General features: G+C 37.2%; 1 protein-coding gene across 4 annotated transcripts in view; it reads left to right on the forward strand.

Moving 5' to 3' along the window:
• Positions 1–20,922, forward strand: part of RAPGEF6 (Rap guanine nucleotide exchange factor 6) — a 199,898-nt gene extending 178,976 nt beyond the window's left edge. For 3 of the 4 annotated variants that reach the window (XM_046668271.1, XM_046668272.1, XM_046668273.1), the window contains 7 exons: positions 406–626; positions 4,158–4,349; positions 6,829–6,963; positions 12,162–12,390; positions 13,939–14,441; positions 16,329–16,643; positions 17,537–20,922. In XM_046668271.1, the coding sequence (XP_046524227.1) occupies positions 406–626; positions 4,158–4,349; positions 6,829–6,963; positions 12,162–12,390; positions 13,939–14,441; positions 16,329–16,643; positions 17,537–17,562 (1,621 nt within the window). In that variant the 3' untranslated portion in view covers positions 17,563–20,922. The remainder of the gene's footprint in view (positions 1–405; positions 627–4,157; positions 4,350–6,828; positions 6,964–12,161; positions 12,391–13,938; positions 14,442–16,328; positions 16,644–17,536) is intronic. The other variant, XM_046668274.1, reaches the window with a different exon arrangement.
• The last annotated feature ends 613 nt before the right edge of the window (positions 20,923–21,535 follow it).

Here is a 21,535-nt window from a genome sequence, read left to right on the forward strand (position 1 = left end):
CTTCCTTGCTGAAGAACCATGGTGCAGAGATGTGGCTGAGAATGAACTTGTCCTGACCCAGGCTCTTGCCATATCTTTAGAGTGTGGATGGACACCAGGGCCAGAGGAATGCTTTTACTTGTCACATTGTGCCATGGTTTGCATAGGCACATACACAGGTCTGATGGGATTTGTTGCTCAGGGGGGAATTGTTATCTTATTCTTTTGAATTCTGCACTTTGCCAAATTTGAAAACTGAGAACATTGCCGTGTGTGCCTTATTACTTTGCATTAATGCTCTTCATCTTTTAACTCATTTGCATCAGCATGCAATAGCATTAACAGAAGAAAATTCTTTTATCTTCAGTCTGCCATGCTTAATTCTCGTCTTTACAGCCCCCTATTGTGATGTCCATCTTCTTACAGGTCACTGAGTCAAGGCAGCACAAACTCAAACATGCTGGATGTTCAGGGAGGTGCTCACAAAAAAAGGGCACGGCGCAGCTCTCTGCTTAACGCCAAGAAGCTATACGAAGATGCCCAAATGGCACGGAAAGTAAAGCAGTATCTTTCCAGTCTAGATGTAGAGACAGATGAGGAGAAGTTTCAGATGATGTCATTGCAGTGCGAGCCTGCATATAGTACCTGTGAGTATAGATTTTCACTCATGACTCTAAATAAAATAGCACAACAAAACAAATTTATTTCTTTAGAGTTATGCTGAAGTCCCAAGAAAATTAACTTTCACTCACAAAAGATTAATGACATAACCCGAGCGTCATGTGATCCTGCTAATCAGATACTGAATCCCATTCATTCCTGGTGATATCCTATGCAAGAAATAGAGGAATAAATAGATTCTTTGAAAAGCGTTATAAGGTCTTCTTGTAAACACTGGAACATTAGAGAGGAGCCCTTCTGTTTGAAAACATTTTTACCTTCATCCCTACATGAAGAGTAAAAATAAGTGAAACTTTTCCCTTTTTTTAGTTTTCGTGGATAATATCACTTACCAACTAGAAGCTACAAGAGATTTAGTTGAAACACTTTTAGAGATAATAAGTGTCAGCAAATAAGGTAAAACAAGAAAAATCAGACATTCTGATATTGTTAACATATAGAAAATAGGATGGACAAAAGAGAGCCTGTTCTCAGTATTGGTGGGTTTTTTTTTAATTAAGTACAAACGATAGAATGCACGTGTCTCTGGGTCGAGGAAACTCATGAGTCGTAAAGGAAATTAAAGATGGTAAAATAGGGGCCAGCCCTGTGGTGCAGCGGTTAAGTGCGCATGTTCTGCTTCGGCGGCCCGGGGTTCGCTGGTTCGGATCTTGGGTGTGGACAGGGCACCACTTGGCAAGCCATGCTGTGGTAGGCGTCCCGCATATGAAGTAGAGGAAGATGGGCACAGATGTTAGCTCAGGGCCAGTCTTCCTCAGCAAAAAGAGGAGGATTGGCAGCAGATGTTAACTCAGAGCTGATCTTCCTCAAAAAAAAAGATGGTAAAATATACTCTGTTGTAACAACCAAAAAAGACGGTTAAATTACAAGTGAATGGGGTAAAGGGGCACATATGTATGGTGATGGATAAAACCTAGACTGTTGGTGGTGAACACAGTGCAGTCTGTACAGAAGCTAAAATGTAATAGTGTACACCTGAAATTTATACAATGTTATACGCCACTATGACCTTAAAAAAAAATTTTTAAAATAACCAATGTATATAAACTTGGAAGATATCTAGGAAAATCTCTTACTAAACATGGGCTATTAAGAAAAGTGTCAGCCGGGGCTGGCCCCGTGGCCGAGTGGTTAAGTTCGCGCGCTCCGCAGCAGGCGGCCCAGTGTTTCGTTGGTTCGAATCCTGGGCGCGGACATGGCACTGCTCGTCAGACCACGCTGAGGCAGCGTCCCACATGCCACAACTAGAAGAACCCACAACGAAGAATACACAACTATGTACCGGGGGGCTTTGGGGAGAAAAAGAAAAAAATAAAATCTTTAAAAAAAAAAAAAAAAAAAAAAAAAAGAAAAGTGTCAGCCATGTGAAAGTGGTAAAGACTGAAAAAGTGTATAGAATCTTTAAAATTTATTCTTATTTTAAAGTTCAAAGCCATACGTGTGTTTAATTTATTAAAGCACTCTGGCCCTGCTTGGAATGATCATCAAAATTATTTTTTCCCTAACTCAATATAGACGTTTATCATCTTATAGTTATGGAACACAGTTTATTATTCCTGCTTTGTCTTGATAAAAGGTTATTTGTTTTATCTTTTGTTTTTGCTATCTGCTTTTCTTTGTTCCCTATATCTGATTTGGGGTATTTAAGAGCATAGAAATCTCTTTTATGCTTTGCTCGTTATTAAAATTTTTTAGTCTGGGAAAGATTCCCACATACCTACCTCTGCACCTTCCTTCCTTCCCTAACCCTGTGCCCCTCCCCCTTCCCTTCCCACACACACACACTCTCCTGCACACCTTTCTCTTCTCACACCTACCCTAGACTTGCATCTATCTTTTCTCGTAACACTAAATGGTGTCCTTTCCTACATATTTAATATTGCTTTAAAATGAGAAAACCTGTGAGTCTTTCTTTTTTAAACTGAGTTTTGTGAAAATTTAATTCAGTGCACATGCCTATAATTTGGTTTGAGAATCTTTATTTGATTTCTATTGCATAATTGATTTTTAAATGTTTAATGACTGTCTCAAGCCCAAACAACAGTTGGTTGCTGAGTATTATGGAATTTGGTCCTTCCTAATAAATGTTACGTGGGTTTTGGCACTCGTCTGTGAACCCTTTTTTATATTTAAAGTAGTCTCTTGATTTTTTCTTTGCACTGTAGCAATTATTAAAATAAGATGTCAGTAGAGAATTAATGAGTATTGATAGAAGGGGGAAAATGTGTTTCATGGCTCTAACTAAAAGATGATAACATCTTGGATTCAGTTCATTGATGAGCCACTGCCAGTTAACCCCCAGGAGTCCCTGTGTTTTGACTTTGTGAGATGTTCCCAAATTCTTATCACCCAAAATATTCTCTAGGCTCTCATAATAAAAGCGTATTAGCTAACTATTGTAGCTGTGCTGGGACAGGTTAAAATGCTAATTTTGCTTTTATCTTGGTATTTAAAACAAATACATCATGGAGTACGGAGGTCGGGCCTGCCTTGAAACCACTCATTGACTGACTGAAGAATCAAAAGTACAACCTGAAGGAAGACGTTCTTGCCTTTGGACTACAGTATTCATTTTATGCCAGGGAGGCAGCTTTTTGTTTCTTAAGTCAGAGTTCTCGGTTTTTAATTCTGATGTTCACTGTCAGATATTCTAAGCATGAACTTACAAAACAATTTTCCTCTGTATAACTGTTGAAATAATTTACTTAGTCATTCAACAAATACCTATTATGCATCTGTTTTCTGTCATTCACTGGACACAGAAGGATAGATTAGTAAGATATACAATCCTTACTCTCATATTAGTTACAGCCTGGTGGGGGAGAAAAGACATTAATTAATTAATCACACAGATAATTATATTGTTGCAAACAAAAATCAGTAGTGGGAAGGAAAGATACAGGATGCCTTGAGAACATAAAACAGAGGATCTATTCTAGTAGCTGCAGAGTATGGGGTATTAGGGAAACTAATACTAGGCCGACGTAGAACATGCAGAGCCTAATAGGCTTTTTTTAGGGATTTGGGTCTTTATCCTGAGAGCAGTAGCAAGTCATCTAAAGGTTTCTGGAGGGTGTTTGGAGAAGGAAAGTGCTATTATCAGATTTTCATGTTGGAAGAGTCACTCTCTTGTTATATGGAGAACGACGTGAAGGCATGCTAAGATTGATACAATAAGGAGAGTATTTCAGTAGTATAGATGAAGATGTTAACTTGGCCTCCAGGGTGTTGGTGGAGATGGAACTAATTAAGTTAATGGATTCAAAAAGTATTTAGGAAGTAAAATTAACAACTTAATTCTACAAAAACTTTAAAATAACATTTTATAATACTTAAATTATTTTTAGGAAAATTACTTTATTTTTTGTGTTAAAAATCAGTGGATTAAAAGAACCTATTTATAGTTTTATAGATACATCAACCATTTATTATTGTCAGTGGTAATAACCTTGCCTAAAAAAGTACAGAATTACATATTTCTTACTCTCTTCTATCAGTGACCAAGAACTTAAATGAGAAGAGATCAGCCAAATCATCAGAAATGTCTCCAGTGCCTACGAGGTCATCTGGCCAAGCAGCTAAAGCCCATTTGCATCAGCCCCACAGAGTAAGCCAGGTGCTTCAAGTGCCAGCTGTTAATTTGCACCCCATGAGGAAGAAGGGACAAGCAAAAGACCCTGCCACATTGAGTGAGTATTCACCATATTAGATTCATTTAGTTGAAGTTTCCAGGGAAGTTAGAATGAAAAATAATTACAAATAGAAATATTCAGGAGAGCAGATATTGTAGTTTATGTAATATAATCACTCATTAATCAAAAAATGTTTAATTTTGCCTATTGGTATTTGATGACAGCATACATATTTTAAATACTGACGTTGGAATTCCTATAGTCATGTCAACAGAAAACTTGCAGCAATACACGTGGGTATAAAGGGCTTATTGCATTCATAGGTGCATTTAATCAGTTATCTAATGTAAATGAAATCTATGAGAAAGAAGTTGCTCATTCTAAAAATAACTGTTATGTTGGTTTCTCATTAATGACCACTTCTGAAAACCTAGTTAGGAGATGAGAAGAGAGTATAAAGCATATAAGGTATATACTGTACTTTTTTTCCTCTGTTAGGCCGTGTGGACATTATCCAAATTACTTTTATTTGTTGTTTTAAGAGTATCACTATTTTAGCTTTCAGATGGGACGCTAGATTAGATTTGATTCCTAGCATTATTACTTAACCCATGCATTATACATAGGACATATTCAGTAGAACTTTGTGAATTTAATTTGATTTTGTTTTGAGATCCAAAGCTAAATAAGAAATGCCCCCTTCTTTACCAGATTTTCAGTCTGGTGATATAGACACACAAACCGATTGCTTCAGTGTAATGTGTTTGCTGTTATACCACAGGTATGTACAGAACATAAAAAGAAAGGAGAGCTTTTAGGGCAGACAGAGGTAAGGTAGAGCTTCAGAGAAGGCTTTTTGGAGAGAACAGCTAATAGAGGTTGATCAGGAAGGAGATAATTAAGCAAAAATTCCAGAGAACTTGCTTCAGGCAGCAAAAGAGCTTGGTTTCTGCAAGGAGCTACAGACAGTTTGCTGCCTTTGAGTGCATGCAAAGCTGCAGGAAGAATGTTGAGAGACAGTAATAATTAAAGCTAACACTTATAGAGCACTTACTTTGTGTCAGACACAGGTCTAAGTGCTTTACTAACTTTATATATTACATTCATTTAATCTTCATGATAACCCTACAAGATAGGTAATATTCTCATTCTCCAGAGGACACACAGAGGGTCTAAGTAACTTACCAGTAAGTGACGGAGCTGGGAAAAGAGCCCAGGCTAACTGATTTTAAAGTCCTTACTTTTAACCACTGTACTAAACAGCCTCCCAGGATGAAGAGAAGTGAAGTCTTAGGCATGCCGAAATTATAACATGGCATGCTAAAGGAAAGTTGTCAGTGGGTAGCTCTTGAAGAGATTTGAGCAAGGGAAGGTTATGGTCCAGTTTATGTTGGGGAAGGACTGTAGTAGGGAGGGCAGTGAGACTAGAGATAAAACTCCCAATGGAAAGCTGATGTGACAATTAACTAGAAGTTGCTCAGAGCCTGAACTAGTTTGCTAGCTGTGGAAATGAAGAGAGGATTAGATGCGAAATTGGTGAAGCAGATCAATTTGCTGGTAGGAGTGAGAAAAGGGATGAGTATAGGTCTGGTTTCTTACTTAGATGTCATCACCTGAGAGGCACAATTGCTTGTACCAGGTAGCCCTCTTCCTATCTTGTTGTAAGATTGTTGTTATATGATAAATTTATTTTGTTAAAATGACACTTAGGCGTAGTGTGAGTATACTGTGATTTAAATTTTTTCAGTGTCAAAGGGCTGCTTGTTACTATGCCAAATTCTCATCAAAATTGGGGTTATGTTACTGGTTCAGAATAATGTCAATAGCTCTTTGCCATTTCTTAGAGATGTATGTAAAAATGTCAGTATATTGAAACCATTACTAAGTTTAACCTATACTGAACAGGACCAGCTCTTGGACAAGAGTAATAATAGAACTCTGCAGGAATGTTTCCAGTGGGCTCCATAGTATTTTTCTATAAATTCATGATTCTTTCTGTTGTCTACCTCTCTCCTATAGTGTGAATCTAGTGCTCTTGAAAAGGGCTGGACTGGCAGCCCTGCAGCCTCTTCTGTATACCCACAGCACAGATGCACCACAGGTAGTGACAGTGCCAACATCCCTACACTGCCCCTGCCACATGCCTCACCCTGATTTGGAGAGGCCACCTCTAGAGGGGAGGGAAGAGCTTGAACCCACGCCTTCTCCATTAAGACTTCTAACAAGTGTGCCAGTTTAGGGGGTGGGACACTATACTCAGACTGTTAAATCGATTTCCCTATGCCACAAAACAAACAAACCAAAAAGAACTATTATAGTCTGGTCCATGCTGACTGGCTGAATTTGAACAAATGACCTAGAGGTGAGAATCTCTGTATGCCATTACCCAGTCATTTAGTCCTGTTTGTCATTTACACTTTTCAATTGACTACACTAGCCATTGTGCCTCGTGGCTTTAGTTATGTAGTAATTTAGGCAACTACAGACATTTTAATTGTTAAGTGATGCTTATTTGCTTCTTTGGTTTTATTTTTAGGTACAGGTTTACCTCAGAAGGTTTTAGGAACAACTGAAGAAATAAGTGGTAAGAAACATACAGAAGATACTATCTCGATGGCGTCATCCTTGCATTCTAGTCCTCCTGCATCTCCTCAAGGCTCCCCTCGCAAAGGTAAGACAGAACAGTTCAAACGAGTTCTTGTTATACCAAAGAATACTTTGTGCCACGTATTTTGGTTTTTAATCTATGGTGATAATAGAAAGTAGGAAGAAAAATGTAACTCCTAATAATTCTTGAACTTTCATATTTTGGATTGAATTATTCAGATGCTTTCCAGGTATTATGCATCATATAACTAGAATTCCTGTATTCAGCGTATGGTCCTCCTTTGACAGGACAAGCAGAGATAAGAATAAGTGCAGAAATTACAGTCATTTTGTGCAGATTCTTGATGTTACTCAAATTTCCAATTATTTAAACATTTTTGTGCAGTATTTGAAAATAAGAATTTCTATAAGAAATTGTTTTTAACCAACTACAAGATTTAGGGAAAAAAACAAGTATTTAGGTTGATATGTTCCTTTCTTTCGTGATAGAGTATTATTACCTTTTTAGTAATCAGAATTTAAATTAACCTATACTTTTATGGATTTTTACATTTATACCTAATACAGAACCTCTTGAGGTAAAAAAAATCTGAAACTACCCTTGTTCATTGGCATATGTTTTCATAATTCAGACTGAAGCTTTTCTTTTCTTGACTAGTCTGGGTAGTGTGCATGTAGATGCCGTTTTATGTTAGCTGCACACATAGCATTCTTAATGGTGTATGTATTTCTTGCATGGGCCCCTCCACACTCTGTGTGTACTTTGGCAGAAAAGGGGCCTTAGTCCTGGCATTGTCTTCACAGATGTAAAAAAACTACGTCTTTAAATAATCACAGTACAGGATGGTACATGGTCAGAGGGAAGGCAAGTTTATGAATTATAGCAGGAAGAACAATCTTTCAGAGCTTTCCTCAGCTTCCATGTTCTAAGTTTCATCTCACTTTTAAGGGCTGTTACTTTTGCCACCTATGGGGCAGCAATGTGGTACAGTGATGTCAGATCTGAATTTGAATCCTGACTCTGTCCCCCACTAAAGCCATGTTATTATAACCAACTGATTTAAAAGGTCATGTTTCCTGTCTGTAAGATGGGGAAAAGACCACTTATTTTAGGAGGCCCTTATAAGGATTAAACAAAATATTTCTAAAGCGTGATACACGGTAAGTGTTTAGTAAATTGAAGTGTCTCTTCTTTTTCCCTGCTGCCACCCCAGAGCAATGTAGCTCCATTACTGACCTGTGTTTCCCCCCTTCACATAGCTGAGACTGGCTAGAATTTTCATTCAGATTTTACTAAGAAAAGTTTAGTAAAAATCAAATAGGACGTATAAGCAGTATATATAAGAAGTATGTTTACAAAACACAGGTTTCTGATTTTGTCATATGTAGCTCATATGATGTTGTGAGGCACAGAGATCTGTTTCGTCTCTTCACTGTCTGTTTGGCCCTATCCAAAGTGCCGCTTATCAGATCACTCGAGGAGTGGGACTGACTATAGTGCCCAGTCACACAAATGGTCCTGATGAACAGTGCCCATATGCTCTTTCAGGGACACCTTTATACCCTCCATTCCTTTTGAAGGCTATTCAGAGGTCCCATTGTAGACTATTCTCTAATCAGGAAGCTAGTTGAATCAGATTTGGTTTTATGCCTGACTGTGACTTTTGGCAAAAGATATTAGGAACAGGAACTTCCCCATTGCTCTTACTCCTAATGGAAAATCTGCTCTCACCACTGGAATAGAGAAGTCTTCTTCATTGTGTTTTGCCATGTGTAGCCAACAATCAGTCATGATGTTTATAGATTTGTGAGCTGTGTTTAGAATCTTTAGAAACCTGAGAAAATTAACTTTCTTCAAAACTTTTTCCAGTTGTTCTTACATATGTTCTATCAAAACCCCAACTGAACGTTATATTTCTGTTTATTTCTGTAAATATATTTTTGCTAATTGTCTGTGATTGAACAAAAATGTCCTTAAACTGAGAGTACATTATTAGTATCTGTTCTTAGTTCTTCCTAAACTTTGGAATTAGTTCTCTGTGTTCTGACAATTAAGAAAATAAACCTATCTCATGTTTTTCACAAGGAGAGTTTAAACAAGTAAGAACTTTTAAAAAGTGAGAAGTCAAGCGGCCTTAACCTTTGTCTTCCCCACTGCCCAAGGAAGGCAGCCTCTCCACCTTGGAGATACAACAGGATCCGAAATTGTGCTTTGTAAATACATCTATTGTATGTACTAGTTAGACGTCCTGTCTGGTTTTTGCTAAGCTTTTTCTTAGTAGAATCTGCCTGAAAATTCTAGACATAGTTACTTTTGACAAGTAATTCTGGTTATCTGATACTCTTGTTATATTTTTCCTTATGATTTTACCACCTTGACTTACTTTCAGCAGTTTTTTTAATTACTAACTTATTCTGATAAAGGTAATCTTTCTCCTGTGTTCTGTCTTGCAATGACTGCTGTGTTTATGCTATATAGTAGACTCTCCATGTTTTAAAAAATAGGTTTCTAGATATGAATTTTTTTAGATATTGTCAAGATGTTGGAATTTTTTAATAGAGAAATGTTATATAAGTCAGGCTAATTGTGATTAATTGGAAAGAATTAATTGACCGTGACAGGGTTTTTGCATCTCTCCCTCCAGTTGGCAGTATCATATCTGATCACAGCATCCTGCCTCGCCTCTCAGGGTCTTCCTCATCCCCTCCCTGTGAGTCCAGCACCAAGATCAGTGGCCAGAGCTGCCCCGGAATAGGTGGGGTTTACTTGCAAAAGAAAATCCTTCAGATTACCGGGAGCACAGCCAAAAGAACAGACAGGACCAAGAAGGCCACTGAGGAGAATAGAGACAGGACAAGTTGTGAGAACACAGCCAGAAAAAGAATGACATCCCCGTTTAGAAGATTTAGGGAAAGAACTCTTTCAAGGGAGAGACTAGCCAACAGCAAAAAAGAGGACGCAGATCACAATCAAGCTACAGAAAGCTGTGAGAAAGTGAAGGATGTTGGAAGCAACATCAAAGATGAGAAAGGGAGTGACATCTTCAATTCAAATAGCAGAGGCAACAGTAACAGTTTAAACTGCTTCTATACGCGATTCAAGTCTAAAAGGAGAAAGACACTCTGATGAAGTTCCTTACTTAATTTTAGTGTTAAATTTGTTTTCATTTATTAATGTCAATATAGCTTAAATTTAAGTCATTTGTCAAAGCTTAGACAAACAACTTAGTAAAATACAGTTTATAAGCGTTTTATGATTGGTGTTGCAGGTCCTCTAGCAACAAAATCATATTGATTTAAAGTGCCTTATTTGTACATTGTTATTTTACTAATGTTAGTAAACTTTATACTTTTGTTTTCTGTAGTTGGCTTTTTTTTCCTACTGATAGCAGCGGGGTCTGTGCGTGAAATAAGGAGAGGAGGCTTTTTAGGAACCAATATTTACATTAAAACCACCAGTAACGATCTGATCAATCTGATCAGAACTTTTGCCTCTGAGAATTTTATTGCTATCTTACTGCTGCAACTACTTGCAAACTAAAGGAAAAAGAAGTGTTTGGAGGCAAGAAAGTGCATTGTGTCCACGTATACTTTTTGTATCACCCACTTTTCGTGTACCTCTGATCAGAGGAGGAGGAGATAGTCTAACATAGCAGGTTCACAGTCATCTGGGAAACTTGGTAAAAAATAGGGTTACTATGTCCTACTGCAGACCTCATAAATTTGAATTGCCTGAAATGGGCCCAAGAATGTGTATTTTAATAAACTTTGCAGATGACTCTTAAAATTGGTTATATTTGAGAAATACTGATCTGACAGACATAGGGATGAAGTTATTTTTAAAACAGTAAAGCAAGCTTATCCCCTGGATAAAGGAGCGATGCTTTTTCTTTTTGAGGAAGAATTTATTTTATTGATTTTTTTAATTTATTTACCACATCCATTTTCTTAGTCCTCTTGAAGGCTTACCAGTCAGTTCATGAAGGGCATGAGAAATAGCAGTGATCACAAGATCAGGGGACTGGGCTAGGAGCCAAGAGACTGGCTATCTTGGCTTATTGTGTGCCCGGCCCTATAAGCCACAAATAAATCACACATTTTCTGGGTGTTGATATTTCTCTTTGAAATAGTTAATGAAACTACTTAATAAAGTTGTTGTTCCACAGATTTTTTTCTTTAATAACTTGAGTTGTATGTGAATATAAAGCCTATAGTTCTTCTTAATGAGATTTCTGGGGATTGATTTACCTACTGAAGCTCATTCTTTTGGTGAACAAGAAGAGAATTGCTTTTTTGAGACCTCTTTGTTGAGATTACTATGGCATTTTTCTTTTATTTCTAAACAAAAGAAGTTTGGTTACTTTTCTAATAGTTATCAAAACAGACTATTATGTACATTTAACTGTCATGGTGCAGATTTGTTTTTGGATCTTTCCACCTCACTGTCTCCACCCTTTCTTTCCAAAGAATGCAAGAGAAAATCTCTCTAGCTCTGTCTGCTGTGCAGTAAGTTATAGAACAATTTAAAACGGGTAGATACTGATTTTTTCGTAACATGTTCTTATAAATCTGTCAGTTCAGCTGTTTAATGTAACATTCTGCCAAGTTGATGAAGAAAAAGGAAACTAGGTGTAAGACTAAATCCAAATCTAAAACAATTTATTTCAAAATACGAAAACAATGACTTTCATCTTGGGGCAAAGACTTCTTAGGTGACGTAAGCAGAATATCTGGGGTAAGTATATGTAGTTTGAAAAAGCAAAAATATAATTCTTTCCCTTGAATCCTGACTCCCTTCCCCCATCCCTACCTCAAGGTGGTATTTTGGACAGTCAGATCAGGCCATGAAATATTTATGTGAATCAAAGAAAGAGACATAGGATTAAAAAGAAGTAGAGAAACTCAAGATGTTTACTTTTTAATGTTTTGTAATATGTATAATACTTTATTTTATTAAATGCTTGTAGCTGTGTGAGAGCCTAGAGCAGCTATACCTGTGGACTAGTTTTCTCAGTAATACTCCATTTTGACTTCCTATTTCTTGAATTGAAGTTGGATTGATGTGATATGGGTAGGTAGGTGAATAGATGTATAGAAGAATCTGGATATAAAATTGGCACCATTTCATCTACATAGATGGATACTGAGATTGCTACTCATTTGTCTTTTGTTCTTTTTATGTTTTTCTTGTCCTCTCCCTGAACACATACCCCCACCTGTTTCCTTGTTTTGTAGTTTGATCACTTGTCTTCTCTCGTTCAGGTTATACACTTATACCATCAGCTAAATCTGACAACTTGTCTGACTCCAGCCATAGTGAGATTTCTTCACGGTCCAGCATTGTGAGCAATTGTTCCGTTGACTCCATGTCTGCAGCTCTACAGGATGAACGGTGTTCCTCCCAGGCTGTGGCGGTTCCTGAATCCACTGGGGCATTGGAAAAGACAGAGCACTCCTCAGGAGCAGGAGACCATAGTCATCTTAGCCCTGGGTAAACGTCCTTGCCTGTGTTCACATCACAAAACCCAAGTGGAGTGGCCACTGCAAGCAGTGCTCCACAGCTTGACCCTAGACCCCTCATCTTCAGCCCCCATAGGGTTGTTGCAGGGAGATCCATAAAAGAATGTGAGAGCCAAGCATGTATTCTCTATGCTGAATATGCAAATAAGTACTATTGTAGAAGATGTGTGGGTGCTCATTTTTAAAGTGTTACTGAATTCAAGTAACTTTCTGTCGTCATGTATCTTTCCAGTCAAGAAGAACTCAGAGTGAAGCTGCTATTGATATGGAGGGGGTTAGGTTAGAGATTGCTCAAAAAGATTGCATAATGGGAAGTAGGACCAGTACTTGATCCTTATTCTCTGAAAGTATGGCTAGTAAGAATTATCAGCTAGCAAAAACCAATTTTTGAAAAAATGTTAACTCAGTTTTTATTTAGAATCAAGCAAAATGGAAATCTTTGAGAAAGTTGATTCTAAACTGGTAAATATTGTTAAATCTGTTATACTTTATGGTAAATCTGATATGCTTTAATATGAAAAATTTAAGATATTGTAAAGTATTGTCATATTTGTAAGGGTTTCTAAACTATGATTCTCTAGCCTAGGGGTCAGCAAACTTTTTTTTATAAAAGTTAGATAGTAAATATTTTAGATTTTTCAGGCCATACAGTGTCTGTCGCAACTGTTCAACCCTGCTGTTGTTGTACCAAAACAGCCTTAAATAATACGTGAAGAAATGGGCATGCTGTGTCCCAATAAAACTTTATTTACAAAAAACAGGGCAAGGGCCAGATTTGGCCTTGGGTTCTAGTTTGCTGACTCCTGCTCTATACTGTAAATCAAGGGTTCACAAAATTTTTTTTTTGGTAAAGGGCCTGATAATAACTTTTAGGCTTTGCAGGCTACATATGGTCTCTGTGTCAAATTCTTTGGAGTATTTTGTTTTGTCTTGTTGGACGCTTTAAAAATGTAAAAACCGTGCTTTGTTCCAGACCATGCCAAACATACTGTTGGTTGGATTTGGCCCATGAGCCTTAGTTTAGGGACCCCTGCTGTAAATGATAGAATTCATTTAGTAGTAGGTCGTTTGGGAAGTTGCTGTTTACTTGGCACTGTACTACGCTGACCTCAGAGGTACCTTGAAAAATAAAACATGGTTCCTGTAGTTGGGAGTTCTTAATTCTGTGTGCATGGAAAGAATCTACCCTTATGTTGACCAAGAACAAAACATGCGCTTAATAGTATTCATTTCAAACCTCATCTTTTGTTTTCATTTAAAATCAATTCAAGAAAAATTCTGAGGTAACCTTGCTAAGTATTTGAGTTTCTTCAGTGTGTATTTCTAGCTAAGTATTAACATTAATGTCAATATAAGTTTAATGATGATTGATTATAGTATTTTTGCACAAGGTGGTTTTGGCACAAACACTTGTGATGCATGTTCTATAGTCTGGTAGGCAGTATTACTTGCAGTGGACAGAGAAAAATTTTTCCATTAAGCCAGTAAATTTCTTTTAATTGTGTATCTCCAATTTTAGGTGGACACTCTCAAAGCCATCTCTAGTCAAGAGTTTAGCTGTCTCATCTTCTATGAGCAATGAAGAGATTTCTCATGAGCATATCATTATAGAGGCAGCCGATAGTGGTCGTGGAAGTTGGACTTCCTGTTCAAGCAGCTCCCATGACAACTTCCAGAACCTTCCAAACCCAAAAGGCTGGGATTTTTTGAACTCTTATAGACATACCCATTTGGATGGCCCCATTGCTGAAGTTGAACCCACTGACTGTGAGCCCTATTCCTGTCCTAAAGGCTGCTCTAGAACTTGTGGTCAGAATAAAGGAAGCCTGGAGACAAATCAGGTGAGACAGAGTTGGGCCTCCTCCAGTTCTCTGTCTGACACTTATGAACCAAACTATGGGACAGTTAAGCGGAGAGTGTTGGAGAGCACCCCGGGTGAATCATCTGAAGGCTTGGAACTTAAGGATGGCACTGACTCAGTTTATAAAACTGTTACTTCAAGTACAGAAAAGGGCTTGATTGGTAAGTTGTGTGTTCTTAGTCTTATCTGTGGCCTTTAGATATTAAGTGGTAAAAAATGACATTGGGATATCTTGGCTCAGAATTTTATTCTTACAAAAATCCCTGCTCTCACTCCAACCTCTCTTTCCTTCCTCCACAAGTAAATTATTTTCAAAATGTTCATGATTTCTCAAGGGCTTTGGGGCAGGTATTCTATCCTATTAAAATGAAAAGGCTGGTATGAGGTATTTAATTAAGGGGACAGGTTTATTGGTCTTGTTTTCTTTTTGAGATGTTTTTGGTTTCGTTGAGGAAATATCATTGCATTACTATGCGTTAGTAATAAAGGAATTATTCTCTGTCACCTCTTAAATTGGACCACACTTGCTCTGCATGCAGGATAGAAACGTTGAATCTGGTATTACTTTTAGGTAGTAAGAAAAAATGTGATAAAGAAATCCAAAACACTTTTCAGTATACCCTCCTGGGCGCATTATGGATGTGCCAACTCCTGCTTGTGGGTTCCATTCTAACCACACACAGTTTTCTTACTGTATTCCTTAAGTGTTTAGCCATTAAACACTTTGTTTTTCCATTTCTTCATTGAATTATGTAAACACTCAGATATAATAGCCTCTGCTTTTCTATTTACATGGAATGACTGTACTTTGGATCAACTCTTAATTCTATAGCATATTCATGATGTCAATTTAAATTACTAAAAATGCCAAAGACAGATGTATTGATTTTTATAGCACATCTATAGCATATTTATAACACCTTTATTTTTTATTTGTCAAATTGCATTATAGATTGGATTTTTTTAGCTCATTCATTTTTTTCCAAGGATTTTTTATTAAAGCCTGTAGGTAACCACAATATGGATATAAAAGCATGTGTGTACAAGGATATAAGATCTTTCTCTTGTCCATTTGGGAAAATAGATTTTTTTAAATCTTTTATTTCTTTCATTTCTAGATGACTCTGGGCAAATCATTTACATTCTTTATTCTTACTTCTCTTGACAGCCTCTTCACCTCCTCACCCCATCATCCTCAGATGGGGATGGAGATCCTTTCTGACCTTGATACTACATGCAAATTTTACTGATAGAATTGTAGAAATTTCACTATGGGCAAACTTGATCCTGTAAAGGGAGAGTTAATGTTAAAATTATTTAATGATTCTTTATAATATATTCTGCTTGTATATAGGTAGTGTTTGTGTTTTAAAAGTCACTTACGTGATCAAGATATTCAGAGCCATTCGTCCTATGAGTCCTATGGATTGGTCTTAATTTTATGGAACTTCCTCTTTAACCTGTTTCTGGTGCTTTTTGAAGCTTTGCCTTAGTCTCAGTGTTTGCAAACTTAGGGAAAAGGATTTTAAGTCACCATTATTTTTAATGTCCATGAAAATCAGAGAAACTTAATGTAAGATGGATTTCCTGAAATTACGGCTTTTTTCTTCTTCGCTTAATCACAGAGCAGAAGTTAGAAGTGAGGCCGTTGAAGGAATTAGTTACTCTAGAAAATCCTGCCAGTCAACAGGGGATAGATGTTCAGGGTAAACTCTTAAATGTTTCTGACTCCATCACCTTTAGGGCTGGTGTTACCTGTGATATGAGGGCTGAACTGCAGAAGGAAGCTTATCATCAGTGTCATCTCCTTCAACTCTCTCTCATTCTATTTAATGTTTTTAAAACCTAATGTAACTTATGTATTTTAAAAACAGGTTTAAAAAGTTTATTAAACTTTTAAAAAATTTTTTATCTACTGTCATAGTATTCAAATATATTCATTTTGTCTGTTTTTAAGTTGTTTTGTCACTGTAATAAGTTTCAGTATGGTTTTTTTAATCATTTCTTATATTTTTATTAACATTTCCATTGCTTATTTTTCATGCCAGTGTACTGTGTCACCTCACCCAAGAAGGAGGATAGGTATAGGGAGCCACCTCCCACTCCTCCAGGATACATGGGGATTTCTTTAGCGGATCTAAAGGAAGGACCCCACCTACACCTAAAACCTCCAGATTATAGTGTGGCAGTGCAGAGGTCAAAGATGATGCATAACAGCCTCTCTAGACTGCCACCCGCTTCTCTCAGTAGCAACCCTGTGGCCTGTGTTCCATCGAAGATTGTAACTCAGCCTCAGAGGCATAATTTGCAGCCATCCCATCCTAAAGTAGCAGCTGTGACTGACACAGATAGCGAAGCAGATGGTATGTTGACAAACTACCTTAATGGCTCTTAAATGAATTGCTGAACACATTAAATGGTCTTTACTCTGGTGTTTTACGTAATCAGTAATATTTTATTTAAATGCCTTAGAAAGCTCTGTTAAAAAAAAAAAAAAAGAAAATCTCTGAATATGATGGTGTGTTTTTTAAATGGAGAGGGCAAGCTGCTTATTTCTGTGTGCCCAGTACCTTTCTTCTGGGTCAAATGGAGTATTCTTATATTTGATAGATAGCATCTCAGTCTAATAGGATAATTTTTAAAGGAGGCACTTGACATTAGTAGAGTTGTGTTTTACATTAACGCGTGGAAACTTGCACTGTAGGTGTGAAAATGCGAAATTATCTGAAATAATGCTGTTGATACAGTTCCTCTTATTCGCAAAACTCTTGACCGACTTTGTAGCTGTGGCATTAGTTAAAAAAATGATTTGCTTTAGGCCAGCCCTGTGGCCAAGTGGTTAAGTTTGCGCTCTCCACTGTGGCGACCCAGGGTTTCACTGGTTCAGATCCTGGGCGCAGGCATCCCACGTGCCACAACTAGAAGGGCCCACAACTAAAATATACAACTATGTACTGGGGGGATTTGGGGAGAAAAAGCAGAAAGGAAAAAATGATTTGCTTTAAGAAATTTTATCCTTTTAAACAATAGAATAATAAAGTGACTAAAAAGCAGTTATGAAATTCCTGTTTTTTGTCAGCCTTCAATGTAATCAGAACTCCTAAATGTCATTACAATAAAATCTGGACTTTGGTGGGATATTTGAGAGAATTTCTTTGTTGAAATTGACTAATTCTGTAAACAGATAACTAGATTGTTAGTTGATCTTTATTAATATACTGATCCACCACTTAATTGTGTTTTTATTATTTTTCAGAAAATGAACAGGTTTCAGCAGTCTAGCCTTTGGATGACCTGTTTATAGTCTACTGAAAGTCATGGCGAAGGAGTGGGCAGAACCACCTCATGATTCTGCAGGCTGTTGCCAACAAACAGCTCGCTGCTGCTCCCAACCCAGCAGTTTCATTCCCTGTACTCCGAGCAGTGTGATAGCCCTGAATCCTACTTCCTTTCGTTTAATCCCCGCAGATGCATAGTTTCCTCAGCTATGGATGTTGTGCCTGGATACCAGTCTTCACTTTGCACACCACACCTGCCTTGGGACCACAGTTACTAGAACAAATTCAAACTCAAGAGTCCTCCCATGTCTATCACTATAGATTTTCTTTAACAAGTTGTTTTTTAGATAGTAGTAGTAGTATTTCTAAGCCATAGCTTAAGCTAATGGACAAGTTCAAAATGTCTGCCAATACCAAGGGTATTCATGTGTATTTGACAGTAATTTATTATTTGAAGTTTTGTGGTTTTGTTTGTATTTGGGAGCTCTCGTTAGCTGTTGTTTATGTTTGGGGCCATAAAACTGTCTCTGGTCTGACCAAACAGAAATTGTCTTGACAGGGCGATATGCTTGATCTGTACAGAGATGTAACTCGATTTGTAGCACCAGTGCAATGTAGGGTCTCAGTTTGAGTGGAATAGGAAGCCCTTGCGGTTGAGGTGTTAGGAAGGAAAAATACTGCCATCTGCTGGTTGTGATTGGGAAGGCCAAATGAAGCTGCCAGAGGGTTTCTTTGGGAAAAGGAGAAGGCTATGATGGGGAATTTCCAAAGAATTAAATTTTCATTTTAAATAACATATATACCAATTCTTTCTGAAGTGAAAGTCATGCTGCATCTAACTGGAACTAAAAGTATAAATTCAGTAAATAGAGAATGGGTTCTAGAGAGTTCTACTCTGTAGAAACCCAAAAGTAATATTTTTCACAACTCAAATGTGTAGTTCATTTTTTGTAAAGAAAGTGTAATCATTGATGGTATAATCATGAAGATGAATTTAGCATTTTGCAGTGTTCTGCAGCACCTCCTCTCCTCATCTCCGACCCTGAGGCTATGTTCCATCTTGATACAGCCTGCAGCTCCCAGCTGCCTGCAGTAAAGCTCATTAGCCCATAAGATGTATAATTGATTGAAAATTTTCTGAGGAAAGAGGAGCGAGAATTATGGGAATAGTTATCTCTTGGTTCTCAGTTGTAGCCCTTGAGGAAAAGGAGATATATACTTTAACAGCCTGTTGGGTATGGCGCTCTTAGTGTTTAATTAAAATTTCAGTGACTGTTTACTGGATAAACTAGACTTTCCACATTTTTACAAATTAAATGTTTTCTATATCCTAAGTTTAAATTTTTTCATTTTTTCTAGTGAAAAGGCAAGTGAAAGTTTAATAAACTTTTATGACTACCAAAAAAAAAAGCCAAAGCCATTAATGTGCACTACCCAGATCACAGTGGAGCCAAAATGGATTTACTTCTGAGTGGTTGTCCATATGTGAATTTACAGGATTTAGTTGGTCAGTGACTTCCTTTTCAAGAGCTTGTTCTCTTTTTTTCATCGCTATCTCTTCCCTCTCTCTGTCTTTCTGCCTGTGCCCTTCATTTTAAAATTATAAATCAGTTCCAAGTGGTAAATGGCAGTAGTCCATCTTTTCCATCAAAATGATTGTCTCTTCATTTTAGGAAAAATGGCATGTCTGAAAAATCCACCTGGGGAAAAAGCGTTTATGTGAAACTTAAGCCTTAGAAATTAACCCCAGGTATGTTAGAATGAGGCTACTTGGCTCCATAGCTTTCTTGGTCCATTGCAATGAAAAGTAGCCTGGATCAGAAATCCTGGTTTGAAAGTCACACTAGTGATTTGACCTATTAACAGTGGTCCTCTGATCACAAATTTTTCCTTCACTGATTTACACAATATTGTTTTTATGTGTAGAGCAAAACAAAGAAAATGGAAGATATTTTTGCTATAACCCTCTTTTTATCAGGTTTGGGTATTTATTCTCACTATTTTATATCCATTACCCCAGAAAAATGTGCTGTTTGCACAGTATCTATTTATTTGCAGGTCTTTCTAACCGAATGGGAGCCTTACCCATCTTTGTTGTTAGTGGTGTCAGTAATGTCTTGCACAGAGAGCTGGAGGCTTGTGATTGAGGCTGCACCTTGTAGCTGCCTTTGTTTCATCTAGCTTGAACTGTGAGTGTTTGGGTCGGCCGATCACATTGATCAGGCACTAAAGCCAAGTGCTTTGTAGTTTGATATGTATGTATCCCTTAAAAATCATGGAGTGTGATCTTTCCATTTTAATTTAGGGTACATTTCTGCCTTCTCTTAGTTTGTCATATGACCAGAACAAGAGAAGACTTAACCTGTATTTGCTCCAATTCTAAATCCTCATTTTTTTTTTGTTTTTATTTTATATATTTATACCTTTGACAAAGAGACCAGTGCCCACATCCCACCACAACTCTGAATCTATCAGGACTGTTGAAGCAGTAAATCCTCAGTGCAAACTTTTGCCAAATAATAAGTATCAACAAAATAATCTCTTCGTAATGAAAGGTTCAGAGAATTAGTAAATCTAATATATACTTCCATAAAAGTTTATTGTAATTAATAGGTTTTTACTTCTTCCAAATGATTACTTTCAGTATGATCTTCGGGGAGAGAAAAACTTAAATGGTTTTCATGAGGGTGATAAGTCACAATGTCATCATGTGCATGACCTCCTCGAGCATCTCTCCCAGGCTGGAAATGTGGCAGTAATCATGGGAGTTTTCAAGAAGAAACCTACTTTTTATAAAGTGTCGTCTCCCCTACAAAAAGATGGGGAGAAATTTTCCTTGTATATTTAAAACAATGATTATTTTAATATATTTTGTTTCTAAAAATGTGATATGAAAGTAGATATATCCCTTTAGCATTACCTTAAAGGCTAGAACAAAGGGGTAAATCTTCAGAAAAGTGTCACAGTACATTTTCAAGTTCAGACTTGAATCCCACTTCATCTTTAGCTTTCGTTGTGCTTTTTTAACGCTTCTTTATTTTTGATACACAGACTGCAGTCGTACTTGATTTTTTAAAAATTAAAACATGAGCTTATCAGCAAAAGACAAAAACAGAACTGCACAGTCCTAATAATCAAATAGCAATTATACTGCACAATTCAGTGATTGTAAAGTATCCTGTAACAAGCAATGTTTGTTTCCTATTTTTTGATACCTCTTAAACTTATGTCTTTTAGAAAGACAGTGCCTCTGTATGCTTTTTGTATTTTTACTGAGTGTAAATATTTGTTATATTTTTGGTTAAGAGAATGTAAAAGTACCATTATTATTAGCATATCTACTAATACATTGGTGGAATCAATAAAGAATCTACAATAACCTTCTCTGCGCTTTATTGCAAATGTATGGAAGCAGACAAAATAATTACACCCAGTCAAGAGAGCCAGTCTGGGACCCATGTTGGTGTGAAGTCCTTATTTTTTAAGTCTACAGAGAAATTGAAATGGTCCATTTATTGTTGACTTTATAGTATCTGTAAAACACCTAGCTATTGTTTAGTTTTTTAAAAGTGTGATTATAAGCCAAATAACAGTGGCTTGAATCCCATTGGGGCCTGTTTTTGTCTTTTAACAGAAAAGTCTACAGCCCTGTCCAGGGCTTATAAGGCGACTCCACGATGCTGTCAAGGACTCAAGGCCCTGACGTTTACACCTCACCTCAGGGCATCACCTTTGTGAAACATCAGGAAAAGGAAGGGGAGGGAAAGGTGCAAATGTGTGCCCCTTTTTATTAGCAAAACAACAGCTTTTCCAGAAGCTTCATTTGAGTGTTTCTGCTTATGTCCCACTAATCAGAACTGTGTCACATGACCAGTGACTACAAGGAAACCTGGGAAATGAACTTTTTGAGCTGAGCAATTGATGGCCCTAAATAAAAGTGGGATTCTTTTCAGCGAAGAATGAAAGAATGGATATTG

Source organism: Equus quagga, chromosome 7 (assembly GCF_021613505.1).
Source record: "Equus quagga isolate Etosha38 chromosome 7, UCLA_HA_Equagga_1.0, whole genome shotgun sequence".
Taxonomy (NCBI): Eukaryota; Metazoa; Chordata; class Mammalia; order Perissodactyla; family Equidae; genus Equus; species Equus quagga.